Raw genomic sequence first — 23716 nt, 5'->3', positions numbered from 1 at the left:
GGGGGGGGAATAGAAAGGGACTTTGTTATGGTTATGGTTAGATCTAAGGATTACCAGCATGGCCAATATTGCTTGAATAAGCCCAACCTCTTCCTCTCTCTCCTTTCCTGCTTGGCGACTCTTTTAAAGCAACTGGCAGCTTTCACGCCCTGTATAATTACAGTCTGATTTACAGTTATAGCGAATTGCATAACCAAAGGCCTTGCACATTGCTACCCAAGAACTCTGCCACGAGCTGCTTCCCTAGACATTTTTTTTTTTAAAGAACTCTTTCTTTTGAGACAGGCTCTTACTAAGTGGCTTGGTCTGGCCTTGAAATAGCTCCATAGCTCAGGCAAACCTTGAACATGGAGGCATCCTACCATAGCCTCTGAGTAGCTGAGACTGTATACTAGCCCCACCAGGCCCTGCCTTAGTAAGTCCTCTTTTGGAGGGCATGTTGATGAGTGTTGAACCAAGAAGCAGCACTTGGAGTTTACAACAGCCTGACAGAGACTCGGGTTTTGCCACAAATGAGGTTGCTAGAGGTCCAGGGAGCAATGACCTGAGGAGATTGGAGTATATTCAAGGCCTTTTCTAATTGACAGCAAAAGCCTGGTGTCTATCCTTAGCCAGTTCTAGCTCAGACCTTTTTCTGGGTGACTAATTGTATGATAGACCCTGAGCTGAAGACCTGAAATCTGAATCACAGGCTGGTTCCTTAAGGAGCATGGTTGTCTCTCTCAATTGCTCTCACAGATTGGGATGTGAGAAATTACTGTCTCCATGCGATGAATGGATAGAAGAGGCCTCAAATGTGCTGACCGTGCCCCGTGAGGTTCCCACCAGCCTCAGCACTGACTCTTAGGGAGCCCTTTGTGTCTGCAGAACGGTAGCACATCGAGCCTCTTAGGATGAGTCACACTACTGCTTTATCTAGAGCAGTCTGGAGAGAGAGCTGACAAGCACGTGCTTGCGACACAAAGTCTCCTTTCCACGGTGAACATCGCATCTGCATCTCAACATGGCAGCCCTGTGGCATGTAGGGAGCAGCAAGACAAAGCCCTTAGGACAGAGTACCCTGCCAAACAAAAGCCAGGCATGTTTGGCTAAGTGCTTTATGCAGCTACTTAGTTCATTATCTAGGGCTCTTCTGTTGCCATTATTACAACAGGTGGAGATGCTGAGGACTGGGCTAAGACTCGCCAGCCAGCCATGCAGAGCTGAGTTCTCAGTTAAAATTAAGACCAATCTGGGCTGCAGAGGTCTGATTTACTTTGCCCCTGTATTTTTGTAGCGTAAGGAGCTCATCCTGCTAAATACTAAAGTCATTGTGGCCATAGAACATTGAACAAACAGTCTCTCCATCACCATCTTCATTCTCTGTGTTTTGGCTTTTTGACAGCTTATTGTTGTAGCTGGGTCCTATCAGGGGCAGTTGGAACCCTCTTTAGGGGAGCAGACCCGACTTCCCATGGAGAACCCGTTTTGTGTTACTACCCTTTTTGTTTGCTAGTGGATTTCCATGGAGCCTTGCGGAATCCTCTGTATGATTTGGAAATCTCCAGTTCATTTCGAGCCTGGTCCTTCTCACCATCTGGACCTGCTCTTGATTCACACTGCACTTCTCTGTGCACTAAAGCTTCCAGGTTTCCTTTTGGATGTGATAGGTCTGAAATTCTTCTGCCAAAAGCTATCACAGACCCCCAGATTAAAGTGATCATGGGAAACACTCTAAACTTTAAAGCTGCCTTTTCCGATTACGAGCTGCTATTACATGGCTATTTTATTTCATATGGTAACAACTCTGAGATACATGGGGCAGGATTATGGTAGATTTGCTCTTAGTGAGTGGAAAAGCCAGGTCTTTTTAGGCAGCAAAGCTGATTGACGCCTAACCAACCCACCCACCCCCCAATTCCTTTTCTTTTTAATTGGTATAAAAGATTCTGTTTAGGAATAAAGAACATATTGGGGGAGGGACACCATGAAACAAGGCCATGTTTGATGTTTATTGTAGGATTCTAGCTGGCCAACTGGGGGGACACCATGAGACAAGGCCATGTGTGATGTATATTGTAGGGTTCTAGCCGGCCATCTGCTTGGGCTGCTCCATTTGGGCTTTTCCTCTTCCTGGACAGGACTACACAGACACAGAGCTGTTGCTCTCCCGGGAGAATGTGGACCAGGAGGCCCTGCTGAACTATGCCCGGGAGGCGGCAGACTTCTCTACCCAGCAGCAGCTGCCTTCTCTGGATTTTGCCATCAATCACTACGGGCAGCCAGACGTGGCCATGTTCGACTTTACCTGCATGTACGCCTCTGAAAATGCCGCCTTGGTACGGGAACAGAACGGACACCAGTTACTAGTAGCTTTGGTTGGGGACAGCCTCCTGGAGGTGAGTACTGAAGGCCGCAGAGAACTAAGTGGTAGATAGAGGCCATGTGTGTTAAAGAGGCAGTAGTGGCAAGAAGTGCGTCTAGGTGTCCAGGGATGAGCAGATACACCCTTACAGGAGTTACACCAACAAGGAGAAAAGATGGTGGGGCTTTGGGTTGCTGGATTACTTCCCTCTTTGATAGCTGAGTTACTTGAATTCTGTCTCTTTCCTTTGCAGCCTTTCTGGCCAATGGGGACAGGAATAGCCCGGGGCTTTCTGGCTGCTATGGACTCTGCCTGGATGGTACGAAGCTGGTCTCTGGGCACCAGCCCCTTGGAAGTCTTGGCAGAAAGGTAATGGGAAGAAGCCATGGCTGCCTCTTACGGGGACTGGGGAGTCGGCCTCATACAAGTTCTTCCTCCCTCTTGGTTTTCGTTCTGTTTTTAAAGATGCTTTTGTGTCTGAGTAAAGGAAAGGCAGGGTATTGTGCTATAAAATCACAGGAACCTCAAGGTGACCTGCCCATTGACTGGTCCTGATTTCTTTCCAATAATTCTGTGAGCAAATGCATATGGCAGCTGTGTTTCATAAGCCAGCAGAGCAGTGGACATAGCAAACAGTAGAAGCGGCCAGTTGGAAGGGAAACTCCAGCCTGCTTGTGAACGTCTCCTGAGTGTCAGGTTTTAGAAGCAGATGATTGTGAATGAGGCTAGGACACAAGAGCTGACTTGCTGGGTACCTTGACCAGGAGAAACAGGTGCATGAGATTTCCTGGATGACTGATCATTGATAGGATCTGTCTTAGTTACTTGTATATTATTGTGACAAAACATCATGACCAAGGCAACTTATAGAAGAGAAAGTTTACTTGGGGGCTGACAGTTTCACAAAGACCATCATGAGACCATCATGGCAGGGTAGATGGCACTAGGAAGGCAGGCAGGCACTGGGGCAATAGCTGAGACCTCACATCTGGACCAGAAGCATGAAGCAGAGAGAGGGAGCTAAATAGGAATCTAATGGGCTTTTGAGACCTCAAAGTCCGCTCTCCATGACACACCTCCTCTAACAAGGCTCCTGATCCTTCCCAAACAGTTCCATCAGCTGGGGACGAAATATTCGATATATGAGCCTTTGAGGACCACTCGCATTTAAACCACGACATTTCGCTCCCTGGGTTCCCATAGTTTTGTGGCCATATCATATTGCAAAATGCATTTAGTCCTATAAATATCCTATCTATCCAAAAATGCCTATGGCTCAACACTGTTTATAAGTCACACTGCCTTCTGAGACTCAAGCCTCTATGAAATCCAAAAGCAAATTACATACTTCGAATACAATGGCACAGAATATACGTTACCATTCAGAACTGGCAGAATGGGGGTATAATGTGGGAATACTGGGCCAAAGCAAGACAGAAACCATGGAGCAAGCTCAAAATCCTGTAGTTCCATGTCTGATGTCCAAGGGTCCAGAAGGCTCCGTCCTGCCAGCTGTGCTACCTGCAGCACACACTAGGCCACTCTCCCCATGTGCCGCTCTCCCTAGCAGACATCCCAAGGGTCTGTCTCTTCCATTATCCTGGGATTTCAGCACAATGAGCGTCATGTTCACAGCTTCACACTGCTGCCCCTTGGGGCCTCCATGCAGGGGCTTCCCTGCCATATACCTGGGCTCAGCGGCTCTCCTTAACCACTCGGAGGCTGCTGTTTCCATGTCCGGCTCCGCACTTGGGATGGAGCCTGGCCCCTGCTTGTGACATTTGCAGCAGCTCTGGCTCATTGCCGCTCTTTAGGAGGCCTTTTCCTCTCATCAGCTGTTGGGTAACTGCGAGGGCCTCACTCACCACGCTGCTTTCTCCATTTCCCAGCAGGCCTCTCTTCATCTCTTTCAGCACAAGCCTTGACACACCAACATTAAATTTCCTTGTACCTGTGTTCTCAAACAGTACTTTTTTTTACTTTTTTGGGGGGGGGGGCACTTGCTCTCTTTCATTGTGGACCTACATAAAAATGTGTATTAATAACCATGGGACAGAGTCATTATTTATTTAGGCTGTCTTGAAATCTCTTCTGCCAACAAAATCAATCTCAAACTCCAAAGGCAAAAGGCAGCCACTTTTTTTTCCCTCCCAAAGGATCTCAAGAATGGCCTTTAGCCTGGTTGCTAACATTGTTCCCTTCCGAATCCTCTTGGTATGAGGCTGGGCCTCCGTAGTACACATTGCTCTAAGTGCTCTTGTCTCCTGAGCTCCTGCCAGGATGGCCTTCACCATGTTCGGATGCTTCCCTAGTCCAGAGTCCCAACATCTTCCCTACTTCAATACTTCCCACTACGTGCTGGAATTACATGTGTGAGCTACCACATCTACCACTTCACCAGCACCACGCTGAGCTCCAGACTTCCAGCACATGACCTTTGGGCAAATAACCACAGGCCAGACAGACCCATCGAGGAATAAACAGACTTCCGTGTCAACAGAGAAGGTGTTTAGGAGTATCCTTCATCCTTCAGATGAAATATTCTACTATTGAGGGAGAGGTTCAGCAAAGATAATTCCGTGGTATGAGACTGTGCATCCCTATAACCCTATAAAGCTGACCACAAGGTTCCTTTTTAATTTCTTAAAACCCATGGTAAATACTGGCACACTACATACCAGGCCTCTAAATTAGCAGCGTTCGCCACTGCCCTGGTCTTCCCCTGGTCCAGGACCATGGAATCTCTGAATACTGGGGATTCAATCAGAGTCATCTGCGATGGCTGTTTGGCTGACGTGTCAAGTGATTTGGTTCTTGTCGCTGCTGTGAGCACACTATTGTATGTCATTGCAGGGAAAGCATTTATAGGCTGCTGCCTCAGACCACCCCTGAGAACGTGAGCAAAAACTTCAGCCAGTATAGCATCGACCCTGTCACTAGGTATCCCAATATTAACATCAACTTCCTCAGGCCAAGCCAGGTAAGAGCCTTCTTGTAAGTTGGGTATACCTAGGCCCATGTTCTGGATGCGCATAACTCTGGTCAATAGATCAGATAGGACGTGTATAACTGTTATTATATAGAATATAATTTCCAATTGGAACGAGTATAGCTATGTTTGTTGTTATACAACACACAGTAAGTAATCCATGTTGACATCTCTGGCGTTGAAAGTAGGTATTGTTTCCCATTAACACATTCCTCACAGAGGGTCAGTCCATTCTTCTTTTTCTTTATTGGTTAGTCAGTTGTTTTGAGTTTGTGGTTAGGGTGGGGGTGACTTGTGTTGTAATCCAGGCTCAGCTAGAACTTACTACATAGCCCAGGCTGGCTCCGAAGTGCAGTTATCCTCTTGAATCAGCTTCCTGAGTGCTGATTTGAGATTGTGAACCACCATGCCTGACTGAGCAGAGGTTTTTTTTTTTAATGACTTATAGAAGTCACAAAAACAATAGACCTAGGATTTCACCCGCACCTCACGGGGTGGGGTTGAACCCACATGGCGTAGGGGAAAGGGCACTGGCCAGCTCAGTGGTTAGGAAGGGTGACTTCACTGTCACTGCCACATCCCCGCCCATCACCTGGCACTCAGCCAGGTGGTTTGGCTTTCTCTGAGCCTCCGTTTTTCACCTGAGAAGTGTAGGTGATGACCCATGACCACCCGCAGCATCGCTGTTAGGCAGATGGGCCTTAGAAGGCTCAGGCGTTCTCTGCCAGTAGAAGGCATTAGCCTAGATTTTGTAAGGTGTTCTCCAGAATCTGCAAAGCGCCTTCTTGTCAAGAGTGGCGTGCTTCAGAGCATAGCAGCCCCAAGGAGCAGCCTCTTCAGGAAGCAGCCTGCTTTACACACTCGTCTGTATTCTAGAGGCCTTTCTCCTCTGCCTTCTGCCTGGTGTCTACGGGCTTCTTGTATGTGTTTGCATAGCGATGAACAATGTGAAGGTGGGGAGCCGCAGATCGGAGCCAACTGGCTTACTCTCAGCACAGCCGCCTACAGCCAGGGTTCCTGTGCCTCCAGTAGCTTCCTTCCATTAAAGCTCTAAGGTCGTCATGTAGAGTCTGCCTAAGCTTTACCCTGGCGTACAGCTCTGCTTAGCCACGCGAGACCCTAACCTCAACACCCCCCCCCCCCCCCCCCCCCCCCCCCCCCGCTCTACCAGAAAGTAAACATAAATAGACTTTACTGCTTGCCGCTGTAATCAGTGATTTGGTCAGTCTTCTTTTAAGTCGAGACTTGTTGTTCAGGGTTTGCTTTTCCTTTCCAACCTTTCAACGTTCTGCCAGGTGCGCCATTTATACGATAGTGGAGAAACAAAAGATATTCATCTGGAAATGGAGAACCTGGTGAATTCCCGGACCACTCCCAAGCTGACTCGCAATGGTGAGTTCCATAATGGACTAACCTGTTTGAAAGAAGTCTGCACTCATCCGTCAAGCCGCTGCATGGCCACAGTGTTATCAAAGGCCCTGGGCTGCGGCCAGTGGTTATTAGGTAGCTGCCAGGGTATGTTTTGACTGTCTCGTGACTGGGGTAGGTTTGCTAGTGGCATCTAGTGGATAGAACCCAGACATATTGCTCACAGTTCTAGGATATACAGAACAGCCCTTGCACCCAGAGAAAAGTACTGTGGTCTAATGCAGTATAAGAGGAGAGGTAAATTATTGTTGTATGAACTTTTCCCAGGGAGATATAAACAGGTGCCTGTTTGCCCCAGATAGGGAACCAACAATAGACAAAAGTACCGAGTCTACTCAAGGGCAGCTCTGTGAGCCAGTGAGTTCATAAGCTTACCTACAGGAACACAGATGAGCTCCAAACATCCACATCCTTTGAAAGTCTCAGTCCACATGGATGATGCTTCTCCATACCTGTGTGGTAGCGTCCTCCCTCCAGCTAACCCGCTACCTTCTGTATGCTTGGCACCTCCTAAGAGTGTGCTCATTTGGGGCAGAATTTTGTAAAGCTGGGAGGGTGGCGTTTCCCGCCTATGAGGGAACATCAACAGCTTAAGCGTTTCTGACCTTAAGGGTTTCTTGGCAGTAATGATGGCTGCTTTAATGACGATCGTAATGGCTGTCATACTTGGAGGTCAGTATCCCATGGTGACCAGTTACAGATCCTGGAGAGAGTGAGGATGAACACGTGACAAAGTGCACCCAGGGCACACACCTCCTCGTTAGCCACACACACACACTCACGTTTTGGGAGAGGCCTTGTAGAAATATGGTCCGGACGTAGCCTTCGAGCTGGGTCCTGAGCCAGCACCCCTATGCCCTGGCAGACGTGAAGGCCAAGTCTGTATTTCATGTGTGTGCCTTGGAGAACGGCCTTGAATACAGCTGGTGGGGTGCATTAGGACAGACTGAGCAGGGAAATACAATCGGTGCAGGGAATCTGTTTAGGAAATAATTCCAGAGTTTGTATGTGAGAAAGGCCAGACTTGGGGGCTGATCACAGAAGAACCTGGACTTTGGGCCAGATGAAGCAGCTCTCAGGCCTACCTGTGCCGTCTGTAAATCGGGTGGCCGTGGGCATAGGAGTTAGAAGTTCAGAACATCAGTTTCTTTGCCTTTGCTCTGGGAACAACCCTGCTCTCAGTTGTGGTCAGGAGGCCTTCTCTGGCACAGCACTCACCACAATGCTTGGCACACAGTGGGTGGAAAACAGCAACAGGTCTGTCGTTGTTATTAATATTAAGAGTCTGAAGACACCACAGTGGGTCAGCACAGACAGTTAATTGTCCTGAGAGATACCAGGTAGGTAGTTGTGGTTTATGCTGCATCAATTCAAACAAGGTGGAGGAAGCCGGGGAGATTGGAGATCAGTCCTGAACAGTTTGATTTAATGTGGTCATGAGATGTGACGGGCGAGGTGAAAACCTGCAGGCAGTCGGAAACATCTTCTTTCTCCTCTGGGGTGTCGACCCCTTGAGAAGAGAGACGGTATCGCTCACCATTCCTGTGTTCCCCTAGGGTTCTGAAGTTGCCTGATGTGTATGGAGTAGATAGATATGCAGACATGGGACACACCTGAGTAGGTCAATATCAAAGCCAGGATCCCGGGCTCATTTGTCATCTCAGTCCATGTGGTCACTGCGAAAGTCTTAGTAAGATTCGTATCACAGTCGTTTTAATCTGCTCACAAAGCCCCGGGTGACTAGTGTAGAGCTAAACACCAGCTGCCTCTGGGTCAGGGACAGACTTCTTGAACAAGATCAGCGCTCACAGGTTCTAAGTGTTAGCAGAACTCCTCAGGATGAAGACACTCCAGTGAGGCAAAAAAACGTGTGTCTTTGCCTTGTTGTGGTCTCCACCTGTGACTAGAACTCAGCTTGCCAGCCCGGGCCCAGGACGGTTGTAGCCCCGCAGTCTCTTCACTTGGCTCTCAGTCAGGACCTCAGCAAGCGAGACTACGGTTTTGTTTGCTTGGGTTTAAGGTACTGCAAGAGAAACCTTATCTAATCTCCCCTGGTGCTGCTGGGGAGGAACCAGCTTCCTCAGCCTGTTGCCAGGCAACTCTCCAGGGAGATCTCCACTCTGTTGCCAGTGAGGTATCAGCTCTGCAGGTGGCACTTTGCCATCCACTTGTCTCCAGGAGTGCTACTGGGACATGGCTTCAGAGCGGCAGGTCCTTGTCACCCTGTTCGGAGTGACAATGTCTGGGGCATTGACCCAGGAATCGGATAGGTGGTACCTAAAATTGTATTGTCGTGAGACTGCCATGAGGCCGGTGACATCAACTCGCGCTTTACGGCCTTCTGCTGAAAATAGGACCAACGTTTTGTCCCTACTCTCGGTAATTTTTTTCAAATTGCATTATTTGTACCGCAGAGCAAATGCCGTGTCAGTGTCATGAGGTAAGTACACTTCAGTAATCATTTTTATTGTTTTAGAGTCTGTGGCCCGTTCAAGCAAGCTGCTGGGGTGGTGCCAAAGGCAGACAGACGGCTATTCAGGAATAAATGTGACAGATCTCACTATGTCTTGGAAAAGTGGCTTGGCCCTGTGTGCGATCATCCACAGATACCGCCCTGATCTAATGTGAGTCGTGACCGGTTTTGTCTTTCCTTTTATACTTACCAAGGAGTGTGGAGCCCCTTATGCAAATTTTATACTTTTTCCTGGTATGAATTGTGTGGTGAAGTACTCTCTAGAAGACCCAGATTTTGCCTTCCTTATATTGAAAACTCAACCCCCCCCCCAAAAGTTAGCATTAAAATAAAAGTCACAGCAAACTAGTTTTAACACCCACCTGGGCCTGTTAACTTTGAACAAAGGAAAACTGTTTATTGGCCCCGGGTTGAACTCTCCATTTTTGGCTAGCTCTCTCTCCCAGATGCTGTTGGTCACAAGGGAAACCTGGCTTGAACACTCGGCTAGCTCATCCCGACAGAAAACAATAGATTTGTACCTGATTTATGATGATGGTCTTGGGGCATTTTCTCTGCAAGCATTTGCCCCTGAGCTTCATGAAACGTCATCTTACCTGCTGTCCCTCTGATAAGCCATCTTTAATCATCTACAGAGTCCAGTACAGAGTCAGTACAGAGAGGCCTCAGGTCAGCTGCGTGAACAGAGTGCTCAGATGCCCGACCCCCCCACAGGCATTAGTTACTATGGAAGCCAAACAGATTCAGAGACCGAAGCATAGCGCGGTAGATTATCCTGGCTGCCCTCTTTATCCTTAGGTCCAGGTTTGGCCTGTTGTTTTAATGATTGGGTAAGGGCTCCTAAAAGACATAGCCCCTGTTTTGTGATGTTAGCAAGCTAATGATGCAAGAGCTAATAAAACCAGCCTTGCCGTGGTATAGATTAACAATGAGGACCATGTGTAAGGCTTTAGGCTTGATCCCCAGTACCACAGACAAAACAGCTGTAGCAGGACTAGCCTGCAACCCCAACATTGAGAGGGTTAATTAAGCAGGAGAGTTAAGAGCCTCAGACTGAAACTCTTCTAGAAAGAATAAAATAAATATGGAGAAGTGCGAGTGTAACCTTTGCCTAGTGGACACCAGGCTTTGGGTTTGATTTCCAGGCAAAATTAAAAAACCAGGGAAATTTTTTTTTTTTAGATTTATGTATTTATTTTATGTATGTGAGTACACTGTAACTGTCCTCAGACACACCTGACAAGGGTGTCAGGTCCCATTACAGGTGGTTGTGAGCCACCATGTGGTTGCTGGGAATTGAACTCAAGACCTCTGGAAAAGCAGTCAGTGCTCTTATCCACTGAGCCATCTCTCTAGCCCCTAGGGAAATTTTTGATGTAAAGGACTCTGATGCACATCCAGAAGTTGGTTAAAGAGTAAATGAAAGTCATGTTCCGTCATTCTCACTGGGGAAGGGTGAGGAGGGAGAAGAGCGGAGGGGTAGGACAGTGTTTCTGTAGCTGAGGTGTGTTGGGGGAGGTGTGTGCCGTAAATCAGTTCTGTTTAAAGGGAAGACAAGGAAGAAAAAGGAGAAGTGAGGTGGGTGGGTGGGGTGGAGCCAGGGGTCCTGCTGGAACATCCAGTGTAGCCTGAAGAAGGCGTGAGAGGTCAGAAAGCCCTCCGCGGGTGATTCCGCACAGACTGGACTGTGTTCAAGACGAACCTTTGTGCTTTAATAGGCTTAATCTAAGAGAAAAGTAATTTGTTTTAAATGGAAAAAAAAAAAATCCCTGAGGTCAGTAGGTTAACACAAACTAAGAGCTGCCAGGATGGCATGAAGTCAGCTGAGGAAAAACCTCGCAGTAGCTTCCTTAGCAGCAAGAGCTTAAAACCCGGGGGGGGGGGGGTATTAGTGGAGATGGTTGGGAAAGCTTGGCATTCAGCAGTGGAAAAACCTGAGGAAGGTTTTAGAGTTTCCCCGCAGGAGAAAGCTGAGTAAAATTTACCAGAACTGTTAGGGCAAGTGACAGCCCCAGGGCACGGAGAACCCTCTCCAGACAGGGTCACGTCACTTTAGTTTCTTCTCTGTTTGCGGACAGGCGTGCGGGAACATATATTAGGGAGTTCCTGTCCTGAGCTTACATTATAATAAGAAGTTGGTGTCCCTGGAGGATGTAAGATTCTCTACCCACCACATCTTCTCCCCACCCCCCTGCCCCATTCTTTTTTTCGAGGTACAGCTAGAGTCGTTTTCCCCCAAAGGTGTGCATTTCCTTAATCAGGAGGAAGACTGGAGGTCCAGACAAGCTGATCTGCCCTCTTGGACCTCTTGGTCCAGGGATGATGCTGGACTCCCTGCACCTTAGCCCACGGACAGAGACAGTAATGGCACGGGATACTGTGTTTGAGGACAGTTAGTCCAACCTGATTTTTTTTTTTTTTTTTTTTGTCCTGTTTCTCAGAGACTTTGATTCTTTGGATGAGCAAAATGTGGAGAAGAATAACCAGCTGGCCTTTGACATCGCTGAGAAGGAACTGGGCATCTCTCCCATCATGACCGGCAAGGAGATGGCTTCAGTGGGGGAGCCGGACAAGTTGTCCATGGTGATGTACCTCACGCAGTTCTACGAGATGTTCAAGGACTCCCTCTCCTCCAGCGGTGAGCTCAGGGGTGGGGTCCTGGCCTCCTGCTGCTTGCACATCAGGGAAGTCTCTAGAACCTTGCTTCACTCCATCCTTCTCAGCAGTGTGTCTTTCTCACTCTTAAGTTTGCAAAGCCAATCTGTCTAAAGCTTTTTGCCTCAACTCTGCCACCTTTTCCCCCAGCCTGTCTCAGACTCATCCCCTCTGTAAGAGTGGCTGCTGCTGGACTTGTATACTGTAATGCTGCTTCTCTTTGTAGCATCCCTGCCCCAACTGTCCTGCACCTTGCAGAGAAGCTTGCCAGGCCAAGAGCTTTTCTCATTTCTCACCTCTTCCTTTTTGTATTTGCGCATGTGTGTGTGTGTGTGTGTGTGTGTGTGTCCATGTGTGTGTGTCTGTGTGTGTGTCCATGTGTGTGTGTCTATGTGTGTGTGTGTCCATGTGTGTGTGTCTATGTGTGTGTGTGTCCCTGTGTGTGTCTCTGTGTTTGTGCGTGTGTGTGTCTGTGTGTGTGTGTGTGTCCCTGTGTGTGTCTATGTGTGTGTGTGTCCCTGTGTGTGTGTGTCTGTGTATGTGTGTGTCCATGTGTGTGCATGTGTGTGGTTGTTCCTAGAGTCTCATGAACATCTGGTTAAGCTCCTTATAACTGAGCTCATTCCTGGGCCTCTCTTTCCCTTTGTCACGTAGACTTGGTGTTCCTCTCGCCAGTACGCTGCAGTGATGTCTCGTGGTGCTCCCTCTCCTCCGCTGCTTCTTTGATTCTGTGCTCTGCTGGGTTCTCCGCTCCTCTTTCCTCTCTTGCTCCCCTTGCAACGTTTCCCTCTTGGAGATTCCCAGAGAGATTTCCTTGGTCCTTAGCCTATTGCCTCGGCCAACACTCAGTAGGGCTCCAAAAAGTATTTCTGTTGCAACCTGCTTTAGTTTCCTTTTCTGTTGCTGTGACCAAAAGCAATTCAGGGGAGAAAAGGGTTGGCTTACACTTCAAGGCCACAGTCCGTTAAGGGAAGTCAGGGTGGGAACTCAGGCAGGAACCTGAAGGCAGGAACCAAAGAGAAACACTGTTTACTGCATTACTCTCTAGTTCATTTGCTCACAGCTTTCTTATACAGCCCAGGGCCATCTGCCTAGGGATGGTGCCACCGCAGTGGGGCTGGGTCCTCCTGCATCAAGCACTCTCCCTCAGCCCAGTTTGACTTAAGCAGTTCCTCAGTCAAGGTTCTCCTCTCAGACCACTCTTGGTTGTGGTAAGTGACAGTTAAAGCTACCTAGGACACCACTTATGGTCACACGTTGTGCTCAAAGTCTTGGCCACAGTGTCTGACCTGGGCTTTGTTCCAGCATTTCCACGTGTTCCACCTTGGGCAGGCTCTCAAATTTCCTTACATTTCAGTCTCCCTGTGTAAAAAAGAGTAATGACTATAATAATAATACCATGCTATATACTAAGCCGTGCTATACTGTGAACTAACCAAATAAATCATTATCATTTCCAAATACTATCCTCAAAATTGCTATTGCTATTTGTTATATTTGTTATATATTAAAATACCAACCAGGAAGATGGCTCAGTGAGTAAAGGTACTTACTACCAGACAGTCTGAACTTGACAACTTGAGTTCAATCCCTGGACCCCACAGAAAGGCAGAAGAGAAAAGTGACTCCACAGAGTTCCCCTCTGACCACCATGCAGGTTGGAGGCATGTGTGTCCTCCCTACAGATGTGATGATGATTATGATGAAGAAGAAGAAGGAGAAGAAGAATAATTAGAATCCACAGTTAATTGTGTCCCCCTCTCTACAGTGTCTTCAAGCCCATATACCATTATAGGCACCTGTGTCTTTTCCTAACTGGATATGCATTTCTTACAACACAAGCCCTGAACCCTGAGTAGCCCTCGTCATTGAGAGCCCCTCTTCAGATACAGCTAAGAACATGGCCTCTGCTCTTCCCTAAACTGGCAGCCCTATGTCTTGTACCTCTCAGTCTTCCATCCCAGCCTGAAGTTTTCCTTCATCAAAATTTTACTTGTGGTAGAGCCACAGTTGCAAGTCTCTGTTCCACAGGATGGGGTTCATGTCAAGAATAATTTTAAAAGATACCAAGTGGCGGGAGGCTGGGGGCCAGAGGGCTGGTCCTACCACCGGGGACATGGAGACTCTGTACTGAGTCCCATTCTCAGTGCTCGAATGCCCCAACCTGAAGCTGAAGAAACTGCCCTGGGTGCACATGCCTTCAGCTATGATGGTGTACACCCTAGTGGTGGTATCTTACTTCCTCATTACTGGAGGAATAATCTATGACATCATCATTGAACCTCCAAGTGTTGGCTCAATAAACATGGGTATCAGAGACCAGTAGCTTTCTTGGCTTACAGAGTAAACGGACAGTATATTATAGAAGGGCTTGCATGTAGCTTTCTGTTTACAATGGGAAGTTTAGGTTTCATAATCCTGGACTGATCCAATGCACCAAATATACCCAAACTTAATAGATTTCTTCTTCTCTTCATTGGTTTCGTCTGTGTCCTACTGAGTTTCTTCATGGCTAGAGTATTCATGAGCATGAAATTGCCGGGCTACCTGATGGGCTAGTGTCTTTTGAGAAGAAATCAGTGGATCCCGGAGATACTCCTGTTAATAAAGTTTTAAAGGCTGAACCACTCCCTTGTGCAATATGGAAAAGAATGAAGAGCAGCGTAAACATTGATTGAGTGACACCCTAGCAAGCACAGCAAAGCTAGGACTGGAAGTCACGGTATCAGAGACAAGTTCCTTACAGTATTTTTCCTGACGACCTACCCCAGTGTACCAGCTATGTTAAACAGCATTTTTTTTCTTAGTTTTTTATTTCCTAAAGAAAATATACTCCTCCTAAAACTTGGGTATTGAATAAAGTGATTATTTTTTACAAACCCGTCATCAGTTTTTGGACATGACATTTCTGATTTTCAGAAATGAATACAATGAGAGCGGAGATATTTGGACAACTGGCCAGTTCCTGTAGTGGTGCTTTGCCTTTAAATGGTGTGTGTGGTACTCTGCCATTTCAGATGCATATGAGAGACTTGTTTCCTGGACAACGTGATATATGAAAGGAGCAGAAATAAATGATTTTTCTAATTAAAAAAAAAAAGATACCAAGTGAGATTTAGAAGGCGGTGAGAAGATAAAACTGACTCCTAAGCAGGGAATAATCGGTGATCCCAGGGCAAAAATGAGTGGAACACACCCAAATATAGGATGACAGTCTGTGTCACTAACCAGATGCCATCTGCCACATTGCATATGCCCATATGAAGGGGATGTGATCGTCTACACAGCACACGCACATGCACATGAACTTCAAAATATGGTGTGGAAGTTGGCCTGACAAATTATGCTGCAGCCTATTGCACTGGCCTGCTGCTGGCCCGCAGGCTTCCGAATAGGTTTGGCATAGACAAGATCTAAGAAGGCCAAGTGGAGGTGAATGGAGGTGAATACAATGTGGAAAGCATTGACGGTCAGCCTGGTGCCTTCATTTGTTATTTGGATGCAGGTCTTGCCCAAACTACAACTGGCAATAAAGTTTTTGAGGTCCTGAAGGGGGCTGCGGATGGAGGCTTGGTTCCCCCTCATAGTACCAAACAATTCCCTGCTTATGACTCTGAAAGCAAGGAGTTCAATTTAGAGGTACTTCGGAAGCCCATCATAGGTCAGAATGTGGCAGACTACATGCGCTACCTAATGGAGGAAAAGGAAAATCCATATAAGAAAGTTCTCTCAGTACATCAAGAGCAACGTAACTCCAGACATGATGGAGAAGTCTAAGAAAGCTCATGCTGCTATCCAAGAGAATCCAGTCTATGAGAAGAAGCCCAAGAGAGAAGTGAAGAAGAAGAGGTGGAATCATCCCACAATGCCTCTTGCCCAAAAGAAAGACCAGGTTGCTCAAAAGAAGGCAAGCTTCCTCAGAGCTCAGGAATGGGCTGCTGAAAGCTAAATCCATTTTTTGTGAACATTTTGTTCATAAAGACTATAAACATAATGATCAAGCAAAAAAAAAAAAATGTGCTTGGGCAGTCTGCTGTGATGGCCACAGGCAGAGCCAACCTTTACAAAGCAGAATTGTGGGCTGCTGCACCTGAAGTGGAAGGAGCGGTGTTGGTCTTGTGTGTGTGGGGTGGGGGGGCTGAGAAGAAAGTGTTTAGACCTAACTGTGTACCATTGTGCTGTTTCCCAAGAAGACCCATGCTCTGTCCTAGTTGATAACACATTAGAGATCTGTGAGCTTCCTTCTTGCCAGTCCCCTATAAGGGAGCATGGATCTGGTCAGGGCTTTGTGGCACCGTCCTAAGGAGACATTGCTCTCTCCTGTTCACAGACACCCTGGACCTGAACGCAGAGGAGAAAGCTGTCCTGATAGCCAGCACCAAATCCCCCATCTCCTTCCTGAGCAAGCTCGGACAGACCATCTCTCGGAAGCGTTCACCCAAGGTATGTGTACACCAGTCACAGTAATGGTCTCTTCAGAGCTAATGACAAAGGAAGGTAGCCAGGCTAATGTCTGCATCTTCTCTTGGTGCAGGATAAAAAGGAAAAGGATTCAGATGGGGCTGGAAAGAGGAGAAAAACAAGTCAATCAGAGGAGGTGAGAGTCATCGTGGCTTGTGTCAGGATTGATGGGCTGAATTATCCTTTTCAGTTTAAGGGTTTGTTTGTTTAATGTGGACGTTTGTATACCTGTGTGAATTTGTGTGCACCATATATGTGCAGCTACCTTGGGAGGCCAGAGGGCAGTCAGATCCCCTGAAACTAGAATTGCAGGTTGCTGTGAGCTGTCTCCTGTGGGTTCTGGGGTTAGAGCCTGGGTCCTCTGCAAGAGCAGTAAGCACTCCTAGCCACTGAGCTGTCTTTTCGGCCACCTGGTTTAAATGATTAATTCTGAAGTTGCTATTGCACGACCTTTGCAAAATCATCTCTTAGGGGAGTCTCTGGGGTTTTGCCTTCATCGTATTTCCCAGAAAGTAACAAGGACCGTGCACACGTGTGTGCTCAGACTGTCTCTTCATAAAATCGCACATTTGGCAAAGCATGCTGGCTTTGCTGCGCTCTGGTGAGGCCAGCACAGGTCTGTGTGCCCCATTGGTGCCTTGCACCCTGGGATCTTGCTAATGCTTCACATTAGAACTTTTTGGTTTTTCGAGACAGGGTTTCTCTGTGTAGCCCTGGCTGTCCTGGAACTCACTCTGTAGATCAGGCTGGCCTTGAAATCCGCCTGCCTCTGCCTCCCGAGTGCTGGGATTAAAGGCGTGCACCACCACTTCCCGGCTTCGCATTAGAACTTTGCAGAATGCTGTTAAACAACTTGAAGCTGCTGTGCAGTTTCTGCCCACACATTGAGAGGAGATTATCAGAGGTTCCCTGTGACCCATCCTGACTCCCCGGGGGCTTTCTGCTGGGCAGGAGGAGCCTCCCCGGAGCTACAGAGGAGAAAGGCCCACCGTGGTGAGCACCCTGACAGACAGACGGATGGATGCTGCTGTTGGGAACCAGAACAAAGTAAAGTACATGGCAACCCAGCTGCTGGCCAAGTTTGAAGAGAATGCGCCTGCTCAAGCCACTGGCGTGAGGAGACAGGTAAGCCCTAAGCTTAGCTCCCAAATGGCCACATGGTCCAGGAAGAAAGATCTCAGTGCAGCGAGATGCGCCATGCCACAGACCCCAGACTTTTATCTGAGTCTTAGACACTCACAGCTGCTTCACCCTAGGTTCAAGGAGTCTGTGACCAAAGTCAGTAGAGAGATCTGAAACGTATTTGTGTGGATGACTAAACACACATCTGTGTTCACACGCATACACACTTGAATTACAAAAGAAGCATGTAGCCTGCACAGTGGGGTGAAAGCAGTGCTTGGGGAGCCAAGGCGAGAAGATTGTGGGTTCAAAGCCAGCCTAGCCAAGAAAAGAAAAAGAACATGGCTTATTGGAGGAGATGTGGAGAGTGTAGTAGAGGTGACTAAGGCATCCACAGTCTGTTAATTTTGCCTCATTTCTTTCTGGACCTTTTCTGGGGAAATGCTTGTTTTCAGGTGGAGACCACCCTGGGGACACGCTTCCTTTTCTGCCGTTTGTTTTTTGACCATGGTATCATCTCAGCTCACAGGCGTCTACAGGGTGTGTGCACACTGTACTCTTCCCCTTCTCTGGCTGTGGTGGATGTTTCAGTTGCTTCTCAGCCTTGCTAAGATATAGCCGTGCACAGTCTCGGGGACGAGCGTTGCTCCTGTGAGCTCAGAGTCTGTCCCAGGAATGTGAGCCCTTAAGGTTCTCTCCTTAAGCCACACGTAAGAGTCCCGCAGCACCTGGCCTGGAGTGGCCACATTCATCTTGTCCCTCCTTGCTCCGCAGAGGTCACCCAACTTTAAAGAGAAAGGCCTGACATTTACTTTCAAAGTCTTTGAAGTATGTTATAGCGCTCCCTGATCACCTGAGAGGGAATTGGGAGGGCGGGTTCAGTCTCTCTTCATCCATCTTCTCTGTGCTTGCAGACTAGCTCCATGGAGCTGGTGGTGTCTTTTTCCTTTGTGTCACAGCAGGGAGGGTAGCTTACCCTGGAGCAGTAGAGGCTGCTGCAGACCATGCCAGCCCCACCTCAGGAGGCCAGAGTGCCCTCCCGTGGAAGGCTGCTTTCTTCATTCGTGGGGGAATTAGTTTTCCAAATCAGATAGTAGTCTAGACCCCAGAGAATTCAGGCTGGGAAAAGTGTAACAAGAACCTCAGCTTGTCAGCTCCCCATCACCACCACCTATCCCTCTTTCCCTCTCCCCCAACCACCCACCACCCTGTCCCCCAACCACCCCCCTCCCCCGCCTTTCTGCGCTTGCTTTTGGTGTGGGGACGAACGCCATTGTCTTTCCTTTATTAATATAACTTCATAAGAGATAGCTTAGCCTGCCCACCTCTTCACGGTTTATAGATGTGTGTCTGTCCTCCACAGGTACTTTTCTGTGTCTTCTACTTTAATGTATTTTATTTTGTTTTGTCTCCATGTCCTGCCTCCGCTCCCACTTGGCCTGTGTGTGTCATAGCCAACACAAGAGCGTGGGGTCAGCCAGCGGTCCTGTTGCCTGCCAGAGCAGGGTCGCCCTGCTCCCATCCCCCAGTGGAAACAGGTAAAAGAATTGCTGGGGTCTAGAATGGGCTGTCATTGGCCTGCCACTCCATCCCTGCTCCTGGCCCACCTGAAAGCCTAGCTCACCAGGGCAGGAAGGCTCTGGATTTCGAGTAGTGACTTTGGGAAACACTTGACAGACAGTGTTGGTGTGATTCCGAGATTGCATGAACTCCCTGGGATTTGAGGAGTGTCTTAGGAAGGCTGTTGCCTTGCTATTGAAGGTAGCTGGAGCAATATGGGAACTCGTCAAGGTATGGCACTTGAGCCCTTGGGTCTTTGCTGCTGTAACATTGCTCCCAAATTAGCTTTTCAGTAGCCCATCTCCAGGTGGCCTTCGTCCTTTGTGAGAACTGGGGAAGCAAGGCTTTCGATTTGAGGTAGGAAATATGAACTATGCGTTTGTTTCTTTCAGGCCTGTGCAAAATGTTCATTACCACCCACATTAGGATTCTGGCCACATGTTGTGGTGCGGGGCTTGGGAGCTATGGCGGTAGCTTAGTGGTAGAGCATTTGCCTAGCTTCATTAGCCCCTGGGCTCCATCCTTAGTACCACCCCAGAAGAAACAAAGCACCTCTTCCCAGGACTCCTGGAAAACTGCTTATCATGACAGTCAGGAACAGGAAGTGCCCATGCTGGGGTAGGAAGGATGACTGGTCAGTCCGAGGGTCTGCCGTTTGCTCCCCAGCATCACAGTAGAGCAGTTTATTGCTGGGGTTGAGGGTGATGCTGGATGAGTTTTCAAGTAGCAGGTGTCACTTCACTTGGATAGGGCGCTGAGGTGAGGCAAGCAGATCCTGGGTTCCCTTAGCCTCTCTCTTGGCCAGCCTCACCAGCTCTACTGCTGGGAAGTGCCGAGGATTGCCCGGGGGGGGGGGGGGGGGGGGGGGGGGGGGGTACTGAAATTGCATTTTGTAGAAAATGCTTCTTTCTAACCTCATTAATATTCCACGTGGAAGACAGGGCCCAGGGAGGGAGAACTGAAAATGCTGGAGCAATGTGCAAACTCATGGCAGAAGGTAAACTTCCTGCCTCAGTAGGAACTACTTCATAGAGGGCGCAAGGCCTTCTGAAGAATGTCATCAAGAGTTTGTATTTTAATTTTTGTGTCCTTTGCTTGACGTCTTGATGGAAGGGAACAGGTGAATTCTAACTCAGAGTTTGGAATCGTAAAGTCTTAAACTTCCTGGGAAAGGTCTGAGGTTAAGCCAGAACAGGAAGGTCTGGTGTCACCCGTGAGTGGGGACATGGGTGGCTCTGTGCAGTCTGGGCTGGTGCAGCTCTGTTGATTGTGCTGGGAAGGAGGGGACAGTGTATGTGGCTCAGTCTGCTGGCTGGGTCTTGGTGAAGACAAACCTGGCAGCTTGGAAGGTCACCAGGCACCTGGTTCTACACAGGCTCCTCTGAAGCCCAGTAGCATTGTGCCAGGTCCCATGCAGGGACTGCTTTTTGTTGTTGTTTCCGCCTGTTGGGCTTGTCACCTGGCTCCTTTTCTGTCACCATCAGTGAACAGGAGGTTGGAATGAATGATTAGTTAGAAAGCTGTGGGCGGATAGGAGCCTTGGTGACCGTGAGCAATGAAAACACTTTAGATCATCAGCTCCTTTAGGCTACATTGAGTCATGAGTTACTCGTAAGTGCCCATAGCAGTGGTGCTGACACACTGTACCTCACACTCTGTCCCTGTGGAGTGTTGAATACTCACATTCATCATTTGCAGCTCTAACGTATGGGTTTGGCCCTATAGATGTGACTATCTCCCAAAAGCTAGAGATGTGTTCAGACACTCCACAGAGAACGGCGACTCAGAGCAGGGGGCGCCTGGGCCCCTTCTGGCTGGCCACTCATGTCCAACAGGCTGAAACTCACTGTGACTCACTGTGTGTCTCTTGAAATGGTTCTCAACTGAGGCAGGAGGTGTGGCAGGCGTGGCATTCCTTGGCAGAGTTGGCCAGAGAACCTGTTCCGACTTAGGTCATCATGTGGAAGGAGGAAAATGGGCAGCAGCTCTGCTCACCAGTGGCTCCGTGCTGCTCTTTCCAGTATAAACACTGTGGCTCGTCCTTTGCCCTCCCTTTCCTTTTGATCTCAGAAGTACATCCTGCAGACAGACGGCCCATGGACCAGCCTAGCTTTGGAAGCAGATTGTCATGTGAGGTGGGAACACACAGTGGAGATGTTTTTCTGACCTTCCAGCTGCCACACCTCCCCACCCCACCCTCCTCCCAGAACAGCAGTCTGTCCAGGAAGCTGAGAATCTCCTGGAAAGTACCAGAGAGGCCCAGAGTAATGCGTGCTTGTTTCTCAAATACTGAGAAGCATCTTTGAGAACCGTGGACTGACTCACGGAGAAGGGTGTATGTGGTACAGGCAGGGTGAAGGATGAGCGTGCGGTTAATCTGTAGAGCCTCTTTCCTGGCGTTTCTTTGTAGTTTTGAGAACTGTTGAATGTGAGTGAGGGGCTTAAGGCATTGATGGGGTTATGGCCACGGGAGGCTTAGCGGGAACGTGTTTTGCGCAGTGTGACCTGGTGTGCACATGTCATATGATATCCCATGGGAGGGGGTCATCTACCTTTTCTGTCTACCTATGTTCAGGCCCATTTTTGGGTGTTCATCTTCCCTGATAAAGCCCTTACAGAGCATTACACCAAGGTCTCCCCAGCTGTTTAGTTACCTAGGCCACCTTTGCTTGAGGCTCTGGTCCAAGATGAAAAACAAGTGACTTGATAAATCACCCTGAACACAGAGTTAGGTGCTATGGAGGGTGGTCAAGGAAGGGGCCTCTTGGGATGCTTTGCACATATGTAAATGTTCCTCACCCCTCCCAGGAGCGTCTCCACCCAGGCCCCGTTTCAACCATGTTCTTTCTGTTTGTGTCTGTTGGTGTAAAAGCGACGGGAAAAGGAGCGCTCTCGGACCTGCCCCAAAAAAGTGATCACTCTCTCTCCTCCCCCTACTCCACCTTCCTGCAGGGCGCGCAGTGGCCAGCAGGTGATCCTCTGCATGCTCTATGTCCTGTCTGTCCTCCCACCCACGCTAGGAATGTAGGGTCCAGCTCAGTAACCACTCCTTTCAGACATACATTTTTAAAAGATGACTTGTAGCAAAGAACAACCTTCATTGCTGCAAGCGAACAATTCCTGTTGGGACCTCAGATGAGGGCCCTGTGCATTCAAATCCTGCATGCTCTGGTCTAGTCCCTATCGTGGGGTGGGGGGTGGACAGCCACAGACCAAAGCATAAACTGTATTCATCTCAGATCCAACATCTGTATAGGCACACATCTTTATAGGACGGCGCACTTAAAGTAGCCACATTTCTTCTGCTGCCTTATGCAATACAGTTAAGATGTGCACAAGAAAGCTTCGTGTGGCCTCCTGCATGGGTTTGGTTCCTCTTGATACTGATAGCCCGCCTTCTGGCTTCTTCTAACCAACCCAGCCACGTGTGGTTGTTGACCACACAATCACACATTTAGGGTGGACACACCTATACTGTGTACACACAAAACGACTTTGCTGATCTTTGAGCTGAAACCCTATTTTTTTTTTAAAAAAAAAAAAAAAAAAAGGCTACTTCTGAGGGCAGGATATGAGAAAGGATATTTTCGTAACGAAGGTAGCCTACCTCAAAAGTGACCAGTAACGATGCATCTGGTTTTACAGGCCTTCCTCCTCCCGCCCCTGGGCCTAAGAACTGAGCCATGCTGGCTGCTCTGACTGCCCAGGGCCTCCTCTAAATAAGGGCTCACGGTATGAGCATTTGTTCTGCTCTTCAGTCTCTCAGTCAGTTCCCATAGTAACTGTGGGGCAAGTCCCACCATCACCTCCACTTTACAGTCTGAGGCGCAGGGTGGAGAGGCCACGGACAAGGAGTTGTCCAAGCCAGTAGGTGAGCAATGGCTCCGAACTGAATGGGAGCTGTGAGACGTCCGGAGGCCAGCACTGGGCTCATGCTGCCTGTGGCAGTGTGGCATCAGCACTGGATGAGGGCAGTCCCCAGACACTGGCATCCATTTCCAGAGGATGGACATCTCAAGTTAGCTTTAGTGGACAGTCCTCCTGTCCCCACAGTTGCTACCTCACTTCACTGAGGCAGCCTCCCTCGTGGCTGTCCTAGGGTTTCCCATGATCCTCTGTATTAACTGAGAGTGCAGCCAGTCTCCACGTACCTCTCCCATCTATAACCTGGGCCCCACTCCTGTGTTACTCTTTAGGGCCTGCTCCCCACTGTAGAGTCTCCTCTGCGCTCTGTAATGGTCCTTTGTTCATCTGGTTTCCATCTCCCCACCTTTCTTGCTGCAGAAAGCTTCCCTGTCAACCCACCTCCCCTAAGCCTTACACTGCACACCTCCAATCTTATGCCACTGTGTGAAAGGCACATTGTTCCACCTTTGTACGAACCTCAGTTCTTGGTCTGTGTAGGGGGCCTCATTGGAGGCAGGTGGGCAGAAAATTGCCACAGATCATGGAATTTGGTACTGGTGGGATTATGGATAGTTGGTTAGGGAAGTCTGGCTGGGGATATATACAGACGTGAACCCTGAATTGTTGCCTACCTCTCCTGCTGTCACCGAGTTGGTCCGGAGAGATTTGGGATGGAGCTTAAGTATTTATTTTGTTACCAACAGATGTACAGGAATCTTCATGCCGACAGCCGTGGCAAGCAGAGTCCCCACCACGAGAGGGTAAAAGCATGAGCCTG

At 48.6% G+C, this 23716-nt stretch overlaps 1 protein-coding gene and 2 pseudogenes across 25 annotated transcripts in view; all 3 read left to right on the top strand.

Annotated features, from left to right (window-relative positions):
• Positions 1 to 23716, top strand: part of Mical3 (microtubule associated monooxygenase, calponin and LIM domain containing 3) — a 201824-nt gene that overhangs the window by 93499 nt on the left and 84609 nt on the right. For 22 of the 25 annotated variants that reach the window (XM_031383246.1, XM_031383254.1, XM_031383248.1 and 19 more), the window contains 10 exons: positions 2121 to 2378; positions 2598 to 2713; positions 5198 to 5324; positions 6629 to 6725; positions 9238 to 9385; positions 11676 to 11872; positions 16220 to 16332; positions 16424 to 16486; positions 17302 to 17475; positions 18927 to 19010. In XM_031383246.1, coding sequence (XP_031239106.1) covers positions 2121 to 2378; positions 2598 to 2713; positions 5198 to 5324; positions 6629 to 6725; positions 9238 to 9385; positions 11676 to 11872; positions 16220 to 16332; positions 16424 to 16486; positions 17302 to 17475; positions 18927 to 19010 — 1377 coding nt within the window. The remainder of the gene's footprint in view (positions 1 to 2120; positions 2379 to 2597; positions 2714 to 5197; positions 5325 to 6628; positions 6726 to 9237; positions 9386 to 11675; positions 11873 to 16219; positions 16333 to 16423; positions 16487 to 17301; positions 17476 to 18926; positions 19011 to 23716) is intronic. The other 3 variants (XM_031383263.1, XM_031383267.1, XM_031383271.1) reach the window with 1 other exon arrangement.
• On the top strand, positions 12373 to 14979 carry LOC116099522 (annotated as a pseudogene).
• On the top strand, positions 14789 to 16209 carry LOC116098458 (annotated as a pseudogene).

The sequence above is a fragment of the Mastomys coucha genome, unplaced genomic scaffold, assembly GCF_008632895.1.
Source record: "Mastomys coucha isolate ucsf_1 unplaced genomic scaffold, UCSF_Mcou_1 pScaffold20, whole genome shotgun sequence".
Lineage (NCBI taxonomy): Eukaryota > Metazoa > Chordata > Mammalia > Rodentia > Muridae > Mastomys > Mastomys coucha.
The sequence above is the reverse complement of the archived record's forward strand: the minus strand, read 5'-3'. Positions and strand labels throughout refer to the sequence as shown.